Raw genomic sequence first — 20,000 nt, 5'->3', positions numbered from 1 at the left:
GAAGGAGAGAGAGGAGAGAGGAGAGGAAGGAGAGAGAGGAGAGAGGAGAGGAAGGAGAGAGAGGAGAGAGGAGAGGAAGGAGAGAGAGGAGATAGGAGAGGAAGGAGAGAGAGGAGAGAGGAGAGGAAGGAGAGAGAGGAGAATACCTACTGAGATGTAGAGAGGAGAGAGAGGAGAGAGGAGAGGAAGGAGAGAGGAGAGGAAGGAGAGAGAGGAGAAGACATATTGAGAAAAAGAAAGGAGAGAGGAAGGAGAGGAAGGAGAGAGAAGACTAACAGATGTAAAGAGGAGAGGAAGGAGAGAGAGAAGAAAGGAAAGAGCGAGAGAGGAAGGAAGGAAGAAAGGAAAGAGCGAGAGAGGACGGAAGGAAGGAAGGAAAGAGAGAGAGAAAGGAAGGAAAGAGAGAGAGGAAGGAAGGAAAGAAAGAGAGAGAGAGGAAGGAAGGAAGGAAAGAGAGAGGAAGGAAGGAAGGAAGGAAGGAAGGAAGGAAGGAAGGAAGGAAGGAAGGAAGGAAGGAAGGAAGGAAGGAAGGAAGGAAGGAAGGAAGGAAGGAAGGAAGGAAGGAAGGAAGGAAAGAGAGAGAGAGGAAGGAAAGAGAGAGAGGAAGGAAGGAAGGAAAGAGAGAGAGCGATAGAGACAATGCTAACTTCCTATTCTCTTTGTGCAGATCCCGAGAGTACAAACAAATATTCACCAGAAAGAAAGAAACCACAGAAAGTTAGAGATAGAAGTCAAAAGCAAGTTGAAAAGAAAGAAATTGAGAGAGAGAGAGAGAGACAGAGAGAGACAGAGAGAGAGAGACAGAGAGAGACAGAGAGAGACAGAGAGAGACAGAGAGAGACAGAGAGAGAGAGACAGAGAGAGAGAGAGAGAGAGAGAGAAAGAGGAGAAGCATTTATACAGCTGACCTCTGACCTCTATGTTTGAGTGACTGACTGACGGATGAGTGAGTGTTCTCTCCATCTCTCCGTCTCTGCCTCCTACGCCTCTCTATACTCCACATCTACACATAATAATGACCAACACGAACACTGGGCTGCTTCCCAAAACAGCACCCTATTCCCCTATACAGGAAACTACTTTAGACCAACGGGCCTGAATAAGGAGTAGCCACTATCTAGGTAGCCATTTGGGACTCGTTCCTTATAACAAGCACCACTTCTACAGTTCCTACATCCTACAGCTGAAGCCGGCGATGGTGAGAAACACAGGAACCCAGCAGATATCAACGAGGAACTGGAGAAAACACACAGAGATCAATGAGGAACTGGAGAAAACACACAGATCAACGAGGACCTGGATCAGAGATCAATGAGGAACTGGAGAAAACACACAGAGATCAGAGGTCTTACTATTCCACTAATGTCACGCCCTGGTCTTAGTATTCCACTAATGTCACGCCCTGGTCTTACTATTCCACTAATGTCACGCCCTGGTCTTACTATTCCACTAATGTCACGCCCTGGTCTTAGTATTCCACTAATGTCACGCCCTGGTCTTAGTATTCCACTAATGTCACGCCCTGGTCTTACTATTCCTCTAATGTCACGCCCTGGTCTTAGTATTCCACTAATGTCACGCCCTGGTCTTACTATTCCACTAATGTCACGCCCTGGTCTTACTATTCCACTAATGTCACGCCCTGGTCTTACTATTCCACTAATGTAACGCCCTGGTCTTACTATTCCACTAATGTAACGCCCTGGTCTTACTATTCCACTAATGTCACGCCCTGGTCTTACTATTCCACTAATGTCACGCCCTGGTCTTACTATTCCACTAATGTCACGCCCTGGTCTTACTATTCCACTAATGTCACGCCCTGGTCTTACTATTCCACTAATGTCACGCCCTGGTCTTACTATTCCACTAATGTAACGCCCTGGTCTTACTATTCCACTAATGTCACGCCCTGGTCTTACTATTCCACTAATGTCACGCCCTGGTCTTACTATTCCACTAATGTCACGCCCTGGTCTTACTATTCCACTAATGTCATGCCCTGGTCTTACTATTCCACTAATGTCACGCCCTGGTCTTACTATTCCACTAATGTCACGCCCTGGTCTCACTATTCCACTAATGTCACGCCCTGGTCTCACTATTCCACTAATGCCCTGGTCTCACTATTCCACTAACTGCTTTACTGCAGATGTTTTAAACCAGACTGGATTGAAAGGCAATATTGACACATGTTCTGAGGTATGTTTGAAACAGGTGTGTGTGTGTGTCTCTGTGTGTGTGTTGGTTGGTTCATCTATCCGTGTGGGAATGTAAAATCCTCTAAAGTCTAACCCCCAAGGAGACTAAAACAAGGAAAATTCTCCCTCGTTGGGACATCCCCATAAGGACCAAGGCTATTTTACTAGGCTCAGGGTTAGGTTTAGACTTAGGGTTAGAATTACAATTAGGGTTTGGTTTACAATTAGGGTTAAGTTTACAATTAGGGTTAGGTTTAAGTTTACAATTAGGTTTAGGTTTACAATTAGGTTTAGGTTTACAATTAGGTTTAGGTTTACAATTAGGTTTAGGTTTACAATTAGGTTTAGGTTTACAATTAGGTTTAGGTTTACAATTAGGTTTAGGTTTACAATTAGGTTTAGGTTTACAATTAGGTTTAGGTTTACAATTAGGTTTAGGTTTACAATTAGGTTTAGGTTTACAATTAGGGTTAGGTATACAATTAGGGTTAGAATTACAATTAGGGTTAGAAATACAATTAGGGTTAGAATTACAATTAGGTTAGGTTTATGTTTACAATTAGGGTTAGGTTTACAATTAGGGTTAGAGGTCAGGGAAAACAGGACTTTGAAGGGAAACACATTTTAGGTCCCCATCAGGGATAAAATAACAACATGTGTGTAATAGAGGGCCGATTTCAAGCTTTCATAACAATCGGGTTAGGGGTTGGCCGATTTGGCCGATTTTAAAAAACGTTTTTTTTTTTGTTACACCTTTATTTAACCTTTATTTAACCAGGCAAGTCAGTTAAGAACAAATTCTTATTTTCAATGACGGCTTAGGAACAGTGGGTTAACTGCCTCGTTCAGGGGCAGAACGACAGATTGTCAGCTCTGGAGATCCATTCTTGCAACCTTACAGTTAACTAGTCCAACACTCTAACCACCTGCCTCTCATTGCACTCCACAAGGAGACTGCCTGTTACGTGAATGCAGTAAGTCAAGGTAAGTTGTTAACTAGCATTAAACCTATCTTATAAAAAACGATCAATCAATCATAATCACTAGTTAACTACACATGGTTGATGATATTACTAGTTTATCTAGTGCGTAGCAGTAATATTAACCAGGTGAAATTGTGTCATTTGAGTCAGTGTATATGCAACAGTTTGGGCTGCCTGGCTCGTTGCGAACTAATTTGCCAGAACTTTAGGTAATTATGACATAACATTGAAGGTTGTGCAATATAACAGGAATATTTAGACTGATGGATGCCACCCGTTAGATAAAATACGGAACGGTTTCATATTTTACTGAAAGAATAAATGTTTTGTTTTCGGGATGATAGTTTCCGGATTCGACCATATTAATGACCTAAAGGCTCGTATTTCTGTGTGTTAATTATGTTATAACTAAGTCTATGATTTGATAGAGCAGTCTGACTGAGGGGTGGTAGGCACCAGCAGGCTCGCAAGCATTCATTCAAACAGCACTTTACTGCGATTTCCAGCAGCTGTTTATGACTTCCAACTCTATCAACTCCCGAGATGAGGCTGGTGTAACCGATGTGAAATGGCTAGCTAGTTAGCGAGGTGCGCGCTAATAGCGTTTCAAACGTCACTCGCTCTGAGACTTGGAGTGGTTGTTCCCCTTGCTCTGCATGGGTAACGCTGCTTCGAGGGTGGCTGTTGTCGATGTGTTCCTGGTTCGAGCCCAGGGAGGAGCGAGGAGGGGGACGGAAGCTATACTGTTACACTGGCAATACTAAAGTGCCTATAAGAACATCCAATAGTCAAAGGTTAATGAAATACAAATGGTATAGAGGGAAATAGTCCTATAATTCCTATAATAACTACAACCTAAAACATCTTACCTGGGAATATTGAAGACTCATGTTAAAAGGAACCACCAGCTTTCATATGTTCTCATGTTCTGAGCAAGGAACTGAAACGTTAGCTTTCTTACATGGCACATATTGCACTTTTACTTTCTTCTCCAACACTTTGTTTTTGCATTATTTAAACCAAATTGAACATGTTTCATTATTTATTTGAGGCTAAATTGATTTTATTGATGTATTATATTAAGTTAGTATCGTTGTAATTGTCATTATTACAAATACATGTAAAAACAATGGTCCGATTAATCGGTATCGGATTTTTTTTTGGTCCTCCAATAATCGGTCGACCTCTAGTGTGTAACTTAGATGTTAACAGTGTGTGTCTCAGTACTCACAGAGGTTCTGGTCGATCTTTGTGTGTGTGTGTGTGTGTATGTGTCTCAATACTCACAGAGGTTCTGGGCGATCTGTGTGTGTGTGTGTGTGTCTCAATACTCACAGAGGTTCTGGGCGATCTTTGTGTGTGTGTGTGTGTGTGTGTCTCAGTACTCACAGAGGTTCTGGTCGATCTTTGTGTGTGTGTGTGTCTCAGTACTCACAGAGGTTCTGGTCGATCTTTGTGTGTGTGTGTGTGTGTGTGTGTGTGTCTCAGTACTCACAGAGGTTCTGGTCGATCTTTGTGTGTGTGTGTGTGTGTGTGTGTGTCAGTACTCACAGAGGTTCTGGGCGATCTTTGGGTCCAGCACCTTCAGTTGTTTGATCCTCTTCTTGATGGATCTCTTTGCTTCCAGACCCTGTTCATCCTGGACGGCTGAAAGAGACACACACTGTTACACACTGTCACACACACTGTTACACACACACTGTTACACACTGTCACACACACAATGTTACACACTGTCACACACACACACTGTTACACACTGTCACACACACACTGTTACACACTGTCACACACACACACACTGTTACACACTGTCACACACACACACTGTTACACACACACACACTGTTACACACACACACACACACTGTTACACACACACACACACACTGTTACACACTGTTACACACACACACACACTGTTACACACACACTGTTACACACTGTTACACACAGAGACGAGAGGAGATAGAGAGAGCAAACAGCAGTGCACCTCCTCAACCTCACTACAGTAACAGAGGGTTAGAGGAGAGGAGACAGAGATCAGATAGAGACCGGGGGAGTATTGGGGAGAGAGACAACATGGGGTTTCATGGCTGCTTTAATTATTTAAGACACCAGATTAAGAGAACAAAATGTGCCTCCCAAGAGGAAGCTGGGTAATTGTCTTGTGTTCTAATTACGGCGCTGGCAGAGCCGGGTGGTGCAGGAGGCAGTAGTGTGTGTGTGTGTGTGTGTGTGTGTGTGTGTGTGTGTGTGTGTGTGTGTGTGTGTGTGTGTGTGTGTGTGTGTGTGTGGTAGAAGTGGGAAAGAGCGGAGGTTAATCTTGAGGAAAAAGGAAGAGCCTCCGTTTGGAGTTTCTCCTTTCCTTTCCCTAAAACACTGGGCTTAATTAAAATGTAAAGAGGTCTGTGTTTGGCCCTGGGAGGCCTCTGCAGGAGTAATCCCATTGGCTCCCATCAACACACACACAACAGAAGAAAACAGTCCATTGTTACAGTAGATCTAGTTACTATGTCTGTTAGCTAAGTATGTTAGCTACGGTAGATGTAGTTACTAAGTCTGTTAGCTATGGTAGATCTAGTTACTAAGTATGTTAGCTACGGTAGATGTCGTTACTAAGTATGTTAGCTAAGTCTGTTAGCTATGGTAGATCTAGTTACTAAGTCTGTTAGCTATGGTAGATCTAGTTACTAAGTCTGTTAGCTACGTATGTTAGCTACGGTAGATCTAGTTACTAAGTCTGTTAGCTACGTATGTTAGCTACGGTAGATGTCGTTACTAAGTATGTTAGCTATGGTAGATCTAGTTACTAAGTCTGTTAGCTATGGTAGATCTAGTTACTAAGTCTGTTAGCTATGGTATATCTAGTTACTAAGTATGTTAGCTATGGTATATCTAGTTACTAAGTATGTTAGCTAAGTATGTTAGCTATGGTAGATCTAGTTACTAAGTCTGTTAACTATGGTAGATCTAGTTACTAAGTCTGTTAGCTATGGTAGATCTAGTTACTAAGTCTGTTAGCTACGTATGTTAGCTACGGTAGATCTAGTTACTAAGTCTGTTAGCTACGTATGTTAGCTACGGTAGATGTCGTTACTAAGTATGTTAGCTATGGTAGATCTAGTTACTAAGTCTGTTAGCTATGGTAGATCTAGTTACTACGTCTGTTAGCTATGGTAGATCTAGTTACTAAGTATGTTAGCTAAGTATGTTAGCTACGGTATATCTAGTTACTAAGTCTGTTAGCTATGGTATATCTAGTTACTAAGTCTGTTAGCTATGGTATATCTAGTTACTAAGTATGTTAGCTATGGTAGATCTAGTTACTAAGTATGTTAGCTATGGTAGATCTAGTTACTAAGTCTGTTAGCTATGGTATATCTAGTTACTAAGTATGTTAGCTATGGTAGATCTAGTTACTAAGTCTGTTAGCTAAGTCTGTTAGCTATGGTAGATCTAGTTACTAAGTATGTTAGCTATGGTAGATCTAGTTACTAAGTCTGTTAGCTACGTATGTTAGCTATGGTAGATCTAGTTACTAAGTATGTTAGCTAAGTATGTTAGCTACGGTATATCTAGTTACTAAGTCTGTTAGCTATGGTAGATCTAGTTACTAAGTCTGTTAGCTAAGTATGTTAGCTACGGTAGATGTCGTTACTAAGTTTGTTAGCTATGGTATATCTAGTTACTAAGTCTGTTAGCTATGGTATATCTAGTTACTAAGTCTGTTAGCTACGTATGTTAGCTATGGTAGATCTAGTTACTAAGTCTGTTAGCTATGGTAGATCTAGTTACTAAGTCTGTTAGCTATGGTATATCTAGTTACTAAGTATTTTAGCTATGGTAGATCTAGTTACTAAGTATGTTAGCTATGGTAGATCTAGTTACTAAGTCTGTTAGCTATGGTAGATCTAGTTACTAAGTCTGTTAGCTAAGTATGTTAGCTATGGTAGATCTAGTTACTAAGTCTGTTAGCTACGTATGTTAGCTATGGTAGATCTAGTTACTAAGTCTGTTAGCTATGGTAGATCTAGTTACTACGTCTGTTAGCTAAGTATGTTAGCTATGGTAGACCTAGTTACTAAGTCTGTTAGCTATGGTAGATCTAGTTACTAAGTATGTTACCTAAGTATGTTAGCTACAGTATATCTAGTTATTAAGTCTGTTAGCTATGGTAGATCTAGTTACTAAGTATGTTAGCTATGGTAGATCTAGTTACTAAGTCTGTTAGCTATGGTAGATCTAGTTACTAAGTCTGTTAGCTATGGTAGATCTAGTTACTACGTCTGTTAGCTATGGTATATCTAGTTACTAAGTATGTTAGCTATGGTAGATCTAGTTACTAAGTCTGTTAGCTATGGTATATCTAGTTACTAAGTATGTTAGCTATGGTAGATCTAGTTACTAAGTCTGTTAGCTAAGTCTGTTAGCTATGGTAGATCTAGTTACTAAGTATGTTAGCTATGGTAGATCTAGTTACTAAGTCTGTTAGCTACGTATGTTAGCTATGGTAGATCTAGTTACTAAGTATGTTAGCTAAGTATGTTAGCTACGGTATATCTAGTTACTAAGTCTGTTAGCTATGGTAGATCTAGTTACTAAGTCTGTTAGCTAAGTATGTTAGCTACGGTAGATGTCGTTACTAAGTTTGTTAGCTATGGTATATCTAGTTACTAAGTCTGTTAGCTATGGTATATCTAGTTACTAAGTATGTTAGCTATGGTAGATCTAGTTACTAAGTCTGTTAGCTATGGTAGATCTAGTTACTAAGTCTGTTAGCTATGGTATATCTAGTTACTAAGTATGTTAGCTATGGTAGATCTAGTTACTAAGTATGTTAGCTATGGTAGATCTAGTTACTAAGTCTGTTAGCTATGGTAGATCTAGTTACTAAGTCTGTTAGCTAAGTATGTTAGCTATGGTAGATCTAGTTACTAAGTCTGTTAGCTACGTATGTTAGCTATGGTAGATCTAGTTACTAAGTCTGTTAGCTATGGTAGATCTAGTTACTACGTCTGTTAGCTAAGTATGTTAGCTATGGTAGACCTAGTTACTAAGTCTGTTAGCTATGGTAGATCTAGTTACTAAGTATGTTACCTAAGTATGTTAGCTACAGTATATCTAGTTATTAAGTCTGTTAGCTATGGTAGATCTAGTTACTAAGTATGTTAGCTATGGTAGATATAGTTACTAAGTCTGTTAGCTACGGTAGATCTAGTTACTAAGTCTGTTAGCTATGGTAGATCTAGTTACTAAGTCTGTTAGCTACGGTAGATCTAGTTACTAAGTCTGTTAGCTACGGTAGATCTAGTTACTAAGTCTGTTAGCTACGGTAGATCTAGTTACTAAGTATGTTAGCTACAGTAGATCTAGTTACTAAGTATGTTAGCTAGGGTAGATCTAGTTACTAAGTATGATAGCTACGGTAGATCTAGTTACTAAGTCTGTTAGCTAAAAGTATGTTAGCTACGGTAGATCTAGTTACTAAGTCTGTTAGCTAAAAGTATGTTAGCTACGGTAGATCTAGTTACTAAGTCTGTTAGATAAGTATGTTAGCTATGGTAGATCTAGTTACTAAGTATGTTAGATCTAGTTAAAATTACTAAGTATGTTAGCTATGGTAGATCTTGTTACTAAGTGTGTTAGCTATGGTAGATCTAGTTACTAAGTGTGTTAGCTATGGTAGATCTAGTTACTAAGTCTGTTAGCTATGGTAGATCTAGTTACTAAGTCTGTTAGCTATGGTAGATCTAGTTACTAAGTCTGTTAGCTAAGTATGTTAGCTATGGTAGATCTAGTTACTAAGTCTGTTAGCTACGTATGTTAGCTATGGTAGATCTAGTTACTAAGTCTGTTAGCTATGGTAGATCTAGTTACTACGTCTGTTAGCTAAGTATGTTAGCTATGGTAGACCTAGTTACTAAGTCTGTTAGCTATGGTAGATCTAGTTACTAAGTATGTTACCTAAGTATGTTAGCTACAGTATATCTAGTTATTAAGTCTGTTAGCTATGGTAGATCTAGTTACTAAGTATGTTAGCTATGGTAGATCTAGTTACTAAGTCTGTTAGCTACGGTAGATCTAGTTACTAAGTCTGTTAGCTATGGTAGATCTAGTTACTAAGTCTGTTAGCTACGGTAGATCTAGTTACTAAGTCTGTTAGCTACGGTAGATCTAGTTACTAAGTCTGTTAGCTACGGTAGATCTAGTTACTAAGTATGTTAGCTACAGTAGATCTAGTTACTAAGTATGTTAGCTAGGGTAGATCTAGTTACTAAGTATGATAGCTACGGTAGATCTAGTTACTAAGTCTGTTAGCTAAAAGTATGTTAGCTACGGTAGATCTAGTTACTAAGTCTGTTAGCTAAAAGTATGTTAGCTACGGTAGATCTAGTTACTAAGTCTGTTAGATAAGTATGTTAGCTATGGTAGATCTAGTTACTAAATCTGTTAGCTAAAAATGTGTTAGCTATGGTAGATCTAGTTACTAAGTCTGTTAGCTAAGTATGTTAGCTACGGTAGATCTAGTTACTAAGTCTGTTAGATAAGTATGTTAGCTATGGTAGATCTAGTTACTAAGTATGTTAGATCTAGTTAAAATTACTAAGTATGTTAGCTATGGTAGATCTTGTTACTAAGTGTGTTAGCTATGGTAGATCTAGTTACTAAGTGTGTTAGCTATGGTAGATCTAGTTACTAAGTCTGTTAGCTATGGTAGATCTAGTTACTAAGTCTGTTAGCTATGGTAGATCTAGTTACTAAGTATGTTAGCTACGGTAGATGTAGTTACTAAGTCTGTTAGCTATGGTATATCTAGTTACCAAGTCTGTTAGCTATGGTATATCTAGTTAGCTAAGTCTATGGTAGATCTAGTTACAATGTCTGTTAGCTAAGTATGTTAGCTACGGTAGATCTAGTTACTAAGTCTGTTAGCTATGGTAGATCTAGTTAAAATTACTAAGTATGTTAGCTATGGTAGATCTTGTTACTAAGTGTGTTAGCTATGGTAGATCTAGTTACTAAGTGTGTTAGCTATGGTAGATCTAGTCACTAAGTCTGTTAGCTATGGTAGATCTAGTTACTAAGTCTGTTAGCTATGGTAGATCTAGTTACTAAGTATGTTAGCTACGGTAGATGTAGTTACTAAGTCTGTTAGCTATGGTATATCTAGTTACCAAGTCTGTTAGCTATGGTATATCTAGTTAGCTAAGTCTATGGTAGATCTAGTTACAATGTCTGTTAGCTAAGTATGTTAGCTACGGTAGATCTAGTTACTAAGTCTGTTAGCTAAGTATGTTAGCTGTGGTAGATCTAGTTATTAAGTATGTTAACCAAGTCTGTTAGCTAAGGTACATGTAGTTATCAAGTCTTTTAGCTACGGTAGATCTAGTTACTAAGTCTGTTAGCTATGGTAGATCTAGTTACTAAGTCTGTTGGCTACGGTAGATGCAGTTACTAAGTATGTTAGCTAAGTATGTTAGCTACATTAGATCTAGAGACTAAGTATGTTAGCTAAGTATGTTAGCCACGGTAGATGTAGTTACTAAGTCTGTTAGCTATGGTATTTCTAGTTACCAAGTCTGTTAGCTATGGTAGATGTAGTTACTAAGTCTGTTAGCCACGGTAGATGTAGTTACTAAGTCTGTTAGCTATGGTATATCTAGTTACTAAGTCTGTTAGCTAAGTCTATGGTAGATCTAGTTACAAAGTCTGTTAGCTAAGTATGTTAGCTACGGTAGATCTAGTTGCTAAGTATGTTAGCTGTGGTAGATCTAGTTACTAAGTCTGTTAGCTGTGGTAGATCTAGCTAAGTCTGTTAGCTATGGTAGATCTAGTTACTAAGTCTGTTAGCTACGGTAGATCTAGTTACTAAGTCTGTTAGCTACGGTAGATCTAGTTACTAAGTCTGTTAGCTACGGTAGATCTAGTTACTAAGTCTGTTAGCTACGGTAGATCTAGTTACTAAGTATGTTAGCTACGGTAGATCTAGTTACTAAGTCTGTTAGCTACGGTAGATCTAGTTACTAAGTCTGTTAGCTACGGTAGATCTAGTTACTAAGTCTGTTAGCTATGGTAGATCTAGTTACTAAGTCTGTTAGCTATGGTAGATCTAGTTACTAAGTTTATAGGATTGTTATGAGTGAGGAAGAGGAGAAGAAGGAGGACAGGAGGGGAGAAGAGGAGGTGCAGGAGTGTTTGGGAGTGAAGCCTTGAAGATTTAACAGAACTTTAGATATTTTAACCTTGATTTAACTAGGCAAGTTAGTTAAGAACAAGTTATTATTTTCAATGATGGCCTACCAGGGAACAGTGGGTTAACTGCCTTGTTCAGGGACAGAACTACAGATTTGTACCTTGTCAGCTCAGCGATTCGATCTAGCAACCTTTCGGTTACTAATCCAATGCTCTAAACCACTAGGCTACCTACCTCCCCCTCTAACCACTAGGCTACCTGCCTCCCCCTCTAACCACTAGGCTACCCTGTCTCCCCCTCTAACCACTAGGCTACCTGCCTCCCCCCTCTAACCACTAGGCTACCTGCCTCCCCCTCTAACCACTAGGCTACCTTCCTCCCCCCTCTAACCACTAGGCTACCTGCCTCTCCCCTCTAACCACTAGGCTACCTGCCTCCCCCTCTAACCACTAGGCTACCTGCCTCCCCCTCTAACCACTAGGCTACCTGCCTCCCCCCTCTAACCACTAGGCTACCTGCCTCCCCCCTCTAACCACTAGGCTACCTGCCTCCCCCCTCTAACCACTAGGCTACCTGCCTCCCCCCTCTAACCACTAGGCTACCTGCCTCCCCCCTCTAACCACTAGGCTACCTGCCTCCCCCCTCTAACCACTAGGCTACCTGCCTCCGCTCTAACCACTAGGCTACCTGCCTCCGCTCTAACCACTAGGCTACCTGCCTCCCCTCTAACCACTAGGCTTCCTGCCACCCCACTCTAACCACTAGGCTTCCTGCCACCCCCCTCTAACCACTAGGCTTCCTGCCACCCCCCTGTAACCACTAGGTACCTGCCTCCCCAAATCTTCAATTGTAGTCCAAACACAGTCAGGGGAATGGTCAACACAGTCAGGGGAATGGTCAACACAGTCAGGGGAATGGTCAAGTCAACACAGTCAAGGGAATGGTCAACACAGTCAAGGGAATGGTCAACACAGTCAAGGGAATGGTCAACACAGTCAAGGGAATGGTCAACACAGTCAAGGGATTGGTCAACACAGTCATGGGATTGGTCAACACAGTCAAGGGAATGGTCAACACAGTCAAGGGAATGGTCAAACATCACCAAGAGCCATTTCAGACACCCCGGGGATGTTACAGTGAAGGGGTAGAGGGATGTTACAGTGAAGGGGGATGTTACAGTGGAAGGGGTAGGGGGATGTTACAGTGGAAGGGGTAGGGGATGTTACAGTGAAGGGGGATGTTACAGTGGAAGGGGTAGAGGGATGTTACAGTGAAGGGGGATGTTACAGTGGAAGGGGTAGAGGGATGTTACAGTGGAGGGGTAGAGGGATGTTACAGTGGAAGGGGGATGTTACAGTGGAAGGGGTAGAGGGATGTTACAGTGAAGGGGGATGTTACAGTGGAAGGGGTAGAGGGATGTTACAGTGAAGGGGATGTTACAGTGGAAGGGGTAGAGGGATGTTACAGTGAAGAGGGATGTTACAGTGAAGGGGGATGTTACAGTGAAGGGCGATGTTACAGTGGAAGGGGTAGGGGGATGTTACAGTGGAAGGGGTAGGGGGATGTTACAGTGGAAGGGGTAGGGGGATGTTACAGTGAAGGGGTAGGGGGATGTTACAGTGGAATGGGTATGGGGATGTTACAGTGAAGGGGTAGAGGGATGTTACAGTGAAGGGATAAGGGGATGTTACAGTGGAAGGGGTAGGAGGATGTTACAGTGGAAGGGGTAGAGGGATGTTACAGTGAAGGGGTAGAGGGATGTTACAGTGAAGGGGTAGAGGGATGTTACAGTGAAGGGGTAGAGGGATGTTACAGTGAAGGGGTAGAGGGATGTTACAGTGAAGGGGTAGGGGGATGTTACAGTGGAAGGGGTAGAGGGATGTTACAGTGAAGGGGTAGAGGGATGTTACAGTGAAGGGGTAGAGGGATGTTACAGTGAAGGTGTAGGGGGATGTTACAGTGGAAGGGGTAGAGGGATACAGAGGAAGGGGTGTACGGGTACATGGCTCAGTCAAGGACCACTGGTCACAGAAGGGTGTAGAGGAACCAACACAAGGGTGACAACACCCCCCACCCCTAAAAAACACCCATGATGACTTACGTGGCACTTCGGTAGGCTCACTCTCTTCACAGTCTTCGGTGAGCAGTGAGAGAGGAGGAAAAGAGGAAGATGAGGAAAAAGAGGAAGATGAGAAAAACAGGAAGAGGAGAAAACAGGAAGAGGAGAAAACAGGAAGAGGAGAAAACAGGAAGAGGAGAAAACAGGAAGAGGAGAAAACAGGAAGAGGAGAAAACAGGAAGAGGAGAAAACAGGAAGATGAGAAAACAGGAAGATGAGAAAACAGGAAGATGAGAAAACAGGAAGCAGAGAAAAAGAGGAAGCGGAGAAAAAGAGAGCACAGAGAAATAAGAGGAGAGAGAGAGGTTGTGTGAAAGGAGTTTTTTTTTTAAAGATAAGAAAAAAAGAGGGAACATGAAAAATGTATAGAAGAGAGAATGGTCCACAGAAAGACAGTGTGATGTATCTGTGTGTGTCTGTGATTTGGAGGTGAGGGGGGGGGGGGGGGGGGGGGGGGGGGTCATTCAGCGATTCTGAGAAAGCAAGAAAAGGAGCTTTTGAAATGAAAACAGGCAATTTTGCCGTCGCCCGGCAACTCAGAGCATCATGCTGTCAAAGCATCAGGAGTACAGAGAGAGAGAGAGAGAAGCCTTTTGAAAAGGCAGAGAGAGACATGACTATTACAGACCCCTTTTCCATTCACCAGGAAGACCACTTTACAACCCACTCATACTATTATAGTTAAAATATTTTATCAATGAACATTAAAAGAGATTCTACGATACTTTTGCATACTTCTTTAGCCATTAGTTCTCAAAGTTATCCCCACTAGCGAAGAGTGGTCCCCGACAACGTGCAGCTATGTGTACCACACACCCCTGTTCTCTCTTACTCTGCTGTGTGAAGCTCATTGGCTGAAGCTCATTGGCTGAAGCTCATTGGCTGAAGCTCCAATTGCTAGTGGGCTGGCCCGCTAAGGATGGAGAAATAATTTGACTATTTGAATAGTGCCATGAAGTTGTGTTGGATATCAAGATAGGCTAATTGTAGCTTGCTAGCAAGGTTAATTGTAGCTAGCTATCTAACAATGTTAATTGTAGCTAGCTAGGGAGGCTAATTTCATCTAGATAGCGAGGCTAATTGTAGCTAGCTAGCGATGCTAATTGTAGCTAGCTAACATGTACCATATATATATCTGATGACTAGTCTCTGTAACATGTACCAGATATATCTCTGATGACTAGTCTCTATAACATGTACCAGATATATATCTGATGACTAGTCTCTATAACATGTACCAGATATATCTCTGATGACTAGTCTCTATAACATGTACCAGATATATCTCTGATGACTAGTCTCTATAACATGTACCAGATATATCTGATGACTAGTCTGTATAACATGTACCAGATATATATCTGATGGCTGGTCTATAACATGTACCATATATATCTGATGACTAGTCTCTATAACATGTACCAGATATATATCTGATGGCTGGTCTATAACATGTACCATATATATCTAATGGCTGGTCTATAACATGTACCATATATATCTGATGGCTGGTCTATAACATGTACCATATATATCTGATGGCTGGTCTATAACATGTACCATATATATCTGATGGCTGGTCTATAACATGTACCATATATATCTGATGGCTGGTCTATAACATGTACCATATATATCTGATGGCTGGTCTATAACATGTACCATATATATCTGATGGCTGGTCTATAACATGTACCAGATATATCTGATGGCTGGTCTATAACATGTACCAGATATATCTCTGATGGCTGGTCTATAACATGTACCAGATATATCTCTGATGGCTGGTCTATAACATCCCCTGCATGTCCGTTTGGACATGTCACTGTCAGCTGAAATCCAGGGAGGTTGATCCTCACAGTAGGTCCTCTGTGTGATTCATTAAAGCCCAGGGATATATAAATGACTCATTACAAATGACAGCAGTGTTGCATGTTCTTTTGAAAACATGTTTCCACACTCATTACCTGAGCCTGTGTGTGTGTGTGTGTGTGTGTGTGTGTGTGTATTAGTCTGTAAAATCCCTGGTTTTCCCAGCAGCACAGTGTGTGTCTCTCTTCATATCTATAAGGCCTCTGTCTCCTCTGATAGGGTTATATTCCCAAATGGTACCCTACCCTACGAAATAGTGCACTACATCTGACCAGAGCCCTATTGGACCCCGGACAAATGTAGTGAACGATGTAGGGCATAGGGTGTCATTTGGGACTCATCATGCCTCTATGATTGGCCCGAACACCCCATACTCTCGCTCTTCTTATCTCTACCACTTCCTGCTGTCTAACACCTACACTTCCTGGTAGAGATTGCGGCTGCTGACAGCGCCCGCAGGCCGCTGGACTCTGATTGATTAACCAGCGACCCCTGACCCTCCAACGAGAAGTTTTAATTGGCTGATGCATAATGATGTGATTCACACTGGAGGAGAGGGTGTTCTGGGGACAGAGAGGATCATAAACTAGGAGAGAACCTCCAACACCTGAGCTGATGTACGTATGGAGGTACGAGCGTGTGTGTTGGCTGACACCGCGTGTCCTGGTTCCCAACGCTGCCCTCCCTGCGTCCAGCTCCACTAAAGGGAAAGGTTAATGCAGGCGACGCCCACTCCCCTTTATACCCCAGGCAGGCGACGCCCACTCCCCTTTATACCCCAGGCAGGCGACGCCCACTCCCCTTTATACCCCAGGCAGGCGACGCCCACTCCCCGTTATACCCCAGGCAGGCGACGCCCACTCCCCGTTATACCCCAGGCAGGCGACGCCCACTCCCCGTTATACCCAGGCAGGCGACGCCCACTCCCCGTTATACCCCAGGCAGGCGACGCCCACTCCCCTTTATACCCCAGGCAGGCGACGCCCACTCCCCTTTATACCCCAGGCAGGCGACGCCCACTCCCCTTTATACCCCAGGCAGGCGACGCCCACTCCCCTTTATACACCAGGCAGGCGACGCCCACTCCCCTTTATACACCAGGCAGGCGACGCCCATTGCCCTCTCTGACACACACACAGCATATCTGACACACACACACAGCATCTCTAACACACACACACAGCATCTCTGACACACACACACACAGCATCTCTGACACACACACACACACACAGCATCTCTGACACACACACACACACACACAGCATCTCTGACACACACACAGCATCTCTGACACACACACACAAATCAAATCAAATCAAATTTATTTATATAGCCCTTCGTACATCAGCTGATATCTCAAAGTGCTGTACAGAAACCCAGCCTAAAACCCCAAACAGCAAGCAATGCAGGTGGAGAAGCACGGTGGCTAGGAAAAACTCCCTAGAAAGGCCAATACCTAGGAAGAAACCTAGAGAGGAACCAGGCTATGTGGGGTGGCCAGTCCTCTTCTGGCTGTGCCGGGTGGAGATTATAACAGAACATGGTCAAGATGTTCAACACACAGCATCTCTGACACAGACACACACACACACACACACACAGCATCTCTGACCTATGAGTCCTATGAGAGTCCTATGAGAGTCCTATGAGAGCCCTATGAGAGCCCTATGAGAGTCCTATGAGAGTCCTATGAGAGCCCTATGAGAGTCCTATGAGAGTCCTATGAGAGTCCTATGAGAGCCCTATGAGAGTCCTATGAGAGTCCTATGAGAGTCCTATGAGAGCCCTATGAGAGCCCTATGAGAGTCCTATGAGAGTCCTATGAGAGTCCTATTTTGGTTTATTGTGTGTCCTCTATGGGAGAGGACTTAGTTCTCAGAGGAAGGATAAGATTGACACAGAGGCTAGAGAGAGAGTGTGTGTGTGTTTGTCTTTCCAGTGTGAGTGTGTGTGTTTGAGGAGGAACTCCACTTGCTAAGTGACTCTCTCTGTCCAGTATTTACCATCTCTATCCTTCACATCCTGTCCTCTCAGGGAGTTAACTCTCTCTCTCTCCAGTATTTACCATCTCTATCCTTCACATCCTGTCCTCTCAGGGAGTTAACTCTCTCTCTCTCCAGTATTTACCATCTCTATCCTTCACATCCTGTCCTCTCAGGGAGTTAACTCTCTCTCTCTCTCTCTAGTATTTACCAACTCCCTGAGAGAGGACAGGATGTGAAGGATAGAGCTGGTAAATACTGGACAGAGAGAGAGAGAGAGAGAGAGAAAGAGAGAGAGAGAGAAAGAGAGAGAGAGAGAGAGAGAAAGAGAGAGAGGCAGAGAGACAGAGAGAGAGAGCGAGACAGAGACAGAGAGAGCGAGAGAGAGACAGAGAGAGAGAGAGAGAGAGAAAGAGAGAGAGGCAGAGAGACAGAGACAGAGAGAGCGAGAGAGAGAGAGAGAGAGAGAGAGAGACAGAGACAGAGACCGAGAGAGAGAGACAGAGAGAGAGAGACAGAGAGACAGACAGAGAGAGAGAGAGTTAACTCACAGAGAGAGGACAGGATGTGAACTCTCTCTCTAGTAGACAGGATGTGAACTCTCTCTCTAGTTGGTGTATCAACTCCCTGATTAACCCCCCGAGAGAGGACAGGATATGAACTCTCTCTCTCTAGTTGGTGTATCAACTCCCTGATTAACCCCCCGAGAGAGGACAGGATGTGAACTCTCTCTCTAGTTGCTGTATCAACTCCCTGATTAACTCCCCGAGAGAGGACAGGATATGAACTCTCTCTCTCTAGTTGGTGTATCAACTCCCTGATTAACCCCCCGAGAGAGGACAGGATATGAACTCTCTCTCTCTCTAGTTGGTGTATCAACTCCCTGATTAACTCCCCGAGAGAGGACAGGATATGAACTCTCTCTCTCTAGTTGGTGTATCAACTCCCTGATTAACCCCCCGAGAGAGGACAGGATGTGAACTCTCTCTCTCTCTAGTTGGTGTATCAACTCCCTGATTAACTCCCCGAGAGAGGACAGGATATGAACTCTCTCTCTCTAGTTTCTTCCTGATGAAACCCCATTATTTATGGCCTATTATCCAGATAACATCAACTCTCTGGAGACGAGCACACACACACACAGAAGGCGGAGGGCAAGGGGGTTGAGGCAGAAGCAAAGGAACTGAACCAGTGTTGTTTCTAATGGCCAATTAAGGCAGTCATGCAGGTAGGGTCTAAATCATTGTTATTAGAGTAGAGGGAGAGGGAGAGGGAGAGGGAGAGGGAGAGGGAGAGGGAGAGGAGAGGAGAGGAGAGGAGAGGAGAGGAGAGGAGAGGAGAGGAGAGGAGAGGAGAGGAGAGGAGAGGAGAGGAGAGGAGAGGAGAGGAGAGGAGAGGAGAGGAGAGGAGAGGAGAGGAGAGGAGAGGAGAGGAGAGGAGACACCTAACTAAACCAACCATGTAGATATTACCTCAATCAATCACCTAACTACCTCGTACCTCAGGTACACCTAACTACCTCGTGCCCCAGGTACACCTAACTACCTCGTGCCCCAGGTACACCTAACTACCTCGTGCCCCAGGTACACCTAACTACCTCGTGCCCCAGGTACACCTAACTACCTCGTACCTCAGGTACACCTAACTACCTCGTGCCCCAGGTACACCTAACTACCTCGTACCCCAGGTACACCTAACTACCTCGTACCCCAGGTACACCTAACTACCTCGTACCCCAGGTACACCTAACTACCTCGTGCCCCAGGTACACCTAACTACCTCGTGCCCCAGGTACACCTAACTACCTCGTGCCCCAGGTACACCTAACTACCTCGTGCCCCAGGTACACCTAACTACCTCGTGCCCCAGGTACACCTAACTACCTCGTGCCCCAGGTACACCTAACTACCTCGTGCCCCAGGTACACCTAACTACCTCGTGCCCCAGGTACACCTAACTACCTCGTACCTCAGGAACAACCTAACTACCTGGTGCCCCAGGTACACCTAACTACCTCGTGCCCCAGGTACACCTAACTACCTCGTGCCCCAGGTACACCTAACTACCTCGTGCCCCAGGTACACCTAACTACCTCGTGCCCCAGGTACACCTAACTACCTCGTGCCCCAGGTACACCTAACTATTGGCTTTATAGTGCACTACTTCTCACCAGGGCCCATATAGCCCTGGCCAAAAGTAATGCTCTACATAGGGCATATGGAGCCATTAGGGAAGCATCCTCTATCTGAAACCAGAGCTAGCTCCCCTCAGGCTGACAGGACAGAGGAATACTCAGCATGACCTGCATATCTGCCTCTCTCTCCTCCTCCCAGTCTCTCTCTCTCCTCCTCCAGTCTCTCTCTCTCCTCCTCCCCAGTCTCTCTCTCTCCTCCTCCCAGTCTCTCTCTCTCCTCCACCCAGTTCTCTCTCTCTCCTCCGCCCAGTCTCTCTCTCTCCTCCGCCCAGTCTCTCTCTCTCCTCCGAGCAGTCTCTCTCTCCTCCGAGCAGTCTCTCTCTCTCCTCTCTCTCTCTCTCCTCCTCCCAGTCTCTCTCTCTCCTCCTCCCAGTCTCTCTCTCTCCTTCTCCCAGTATCTCTCCTCCACCCAGTCTCTCTCTCTCTCTCCTCCTCCCAGTCTCTCTCTC

The 20,000-nt window shown here is 43.6% G+C and overlaps 1 protein-coding gene across 1 annotated transcript in view; it reads right to left on the bottom strand.

Moving 5' to 3' along the window:
* LOC116362166 (protein diaphanous homolog 3) overlaps window positions 1-20,000 on the bottom strand; it is a gene marked incomplete at its 3' end in the record, with an annotated part of 145,025 nt that overhangs the window by 7,909 nt on the left and 117,116 nt on the right. The window contains 1 exon segment of the mRNA XM_031816475.1: window positions 4,736-4,831. Coding sequence (XP_031672335.1) covers window positions 4,736-4,831 — 96 coding nt within the window.

This window comes from Oncorhynchus kisutch, unplaced genomic scaffold (assembly GCF_002021735.2).
Source record: "Oncorhynchus kisutch isolate 150728-3 unplaced genomic scaffold, Okis_V2 scaffold802, whole genome shotgun sequence".
NCBI classification, from domain to species: Eukaryota; Metazoa; Chordata; class Actinopteri; order Salmoniformes; family Salmonidae; genus Oncorhynchus; species Oncorhynchus kisutch.
Note: the sequence above shows the minus strand (reverse complement) of the source record. Positions and strands in the feature narration are given on the sequence as shown.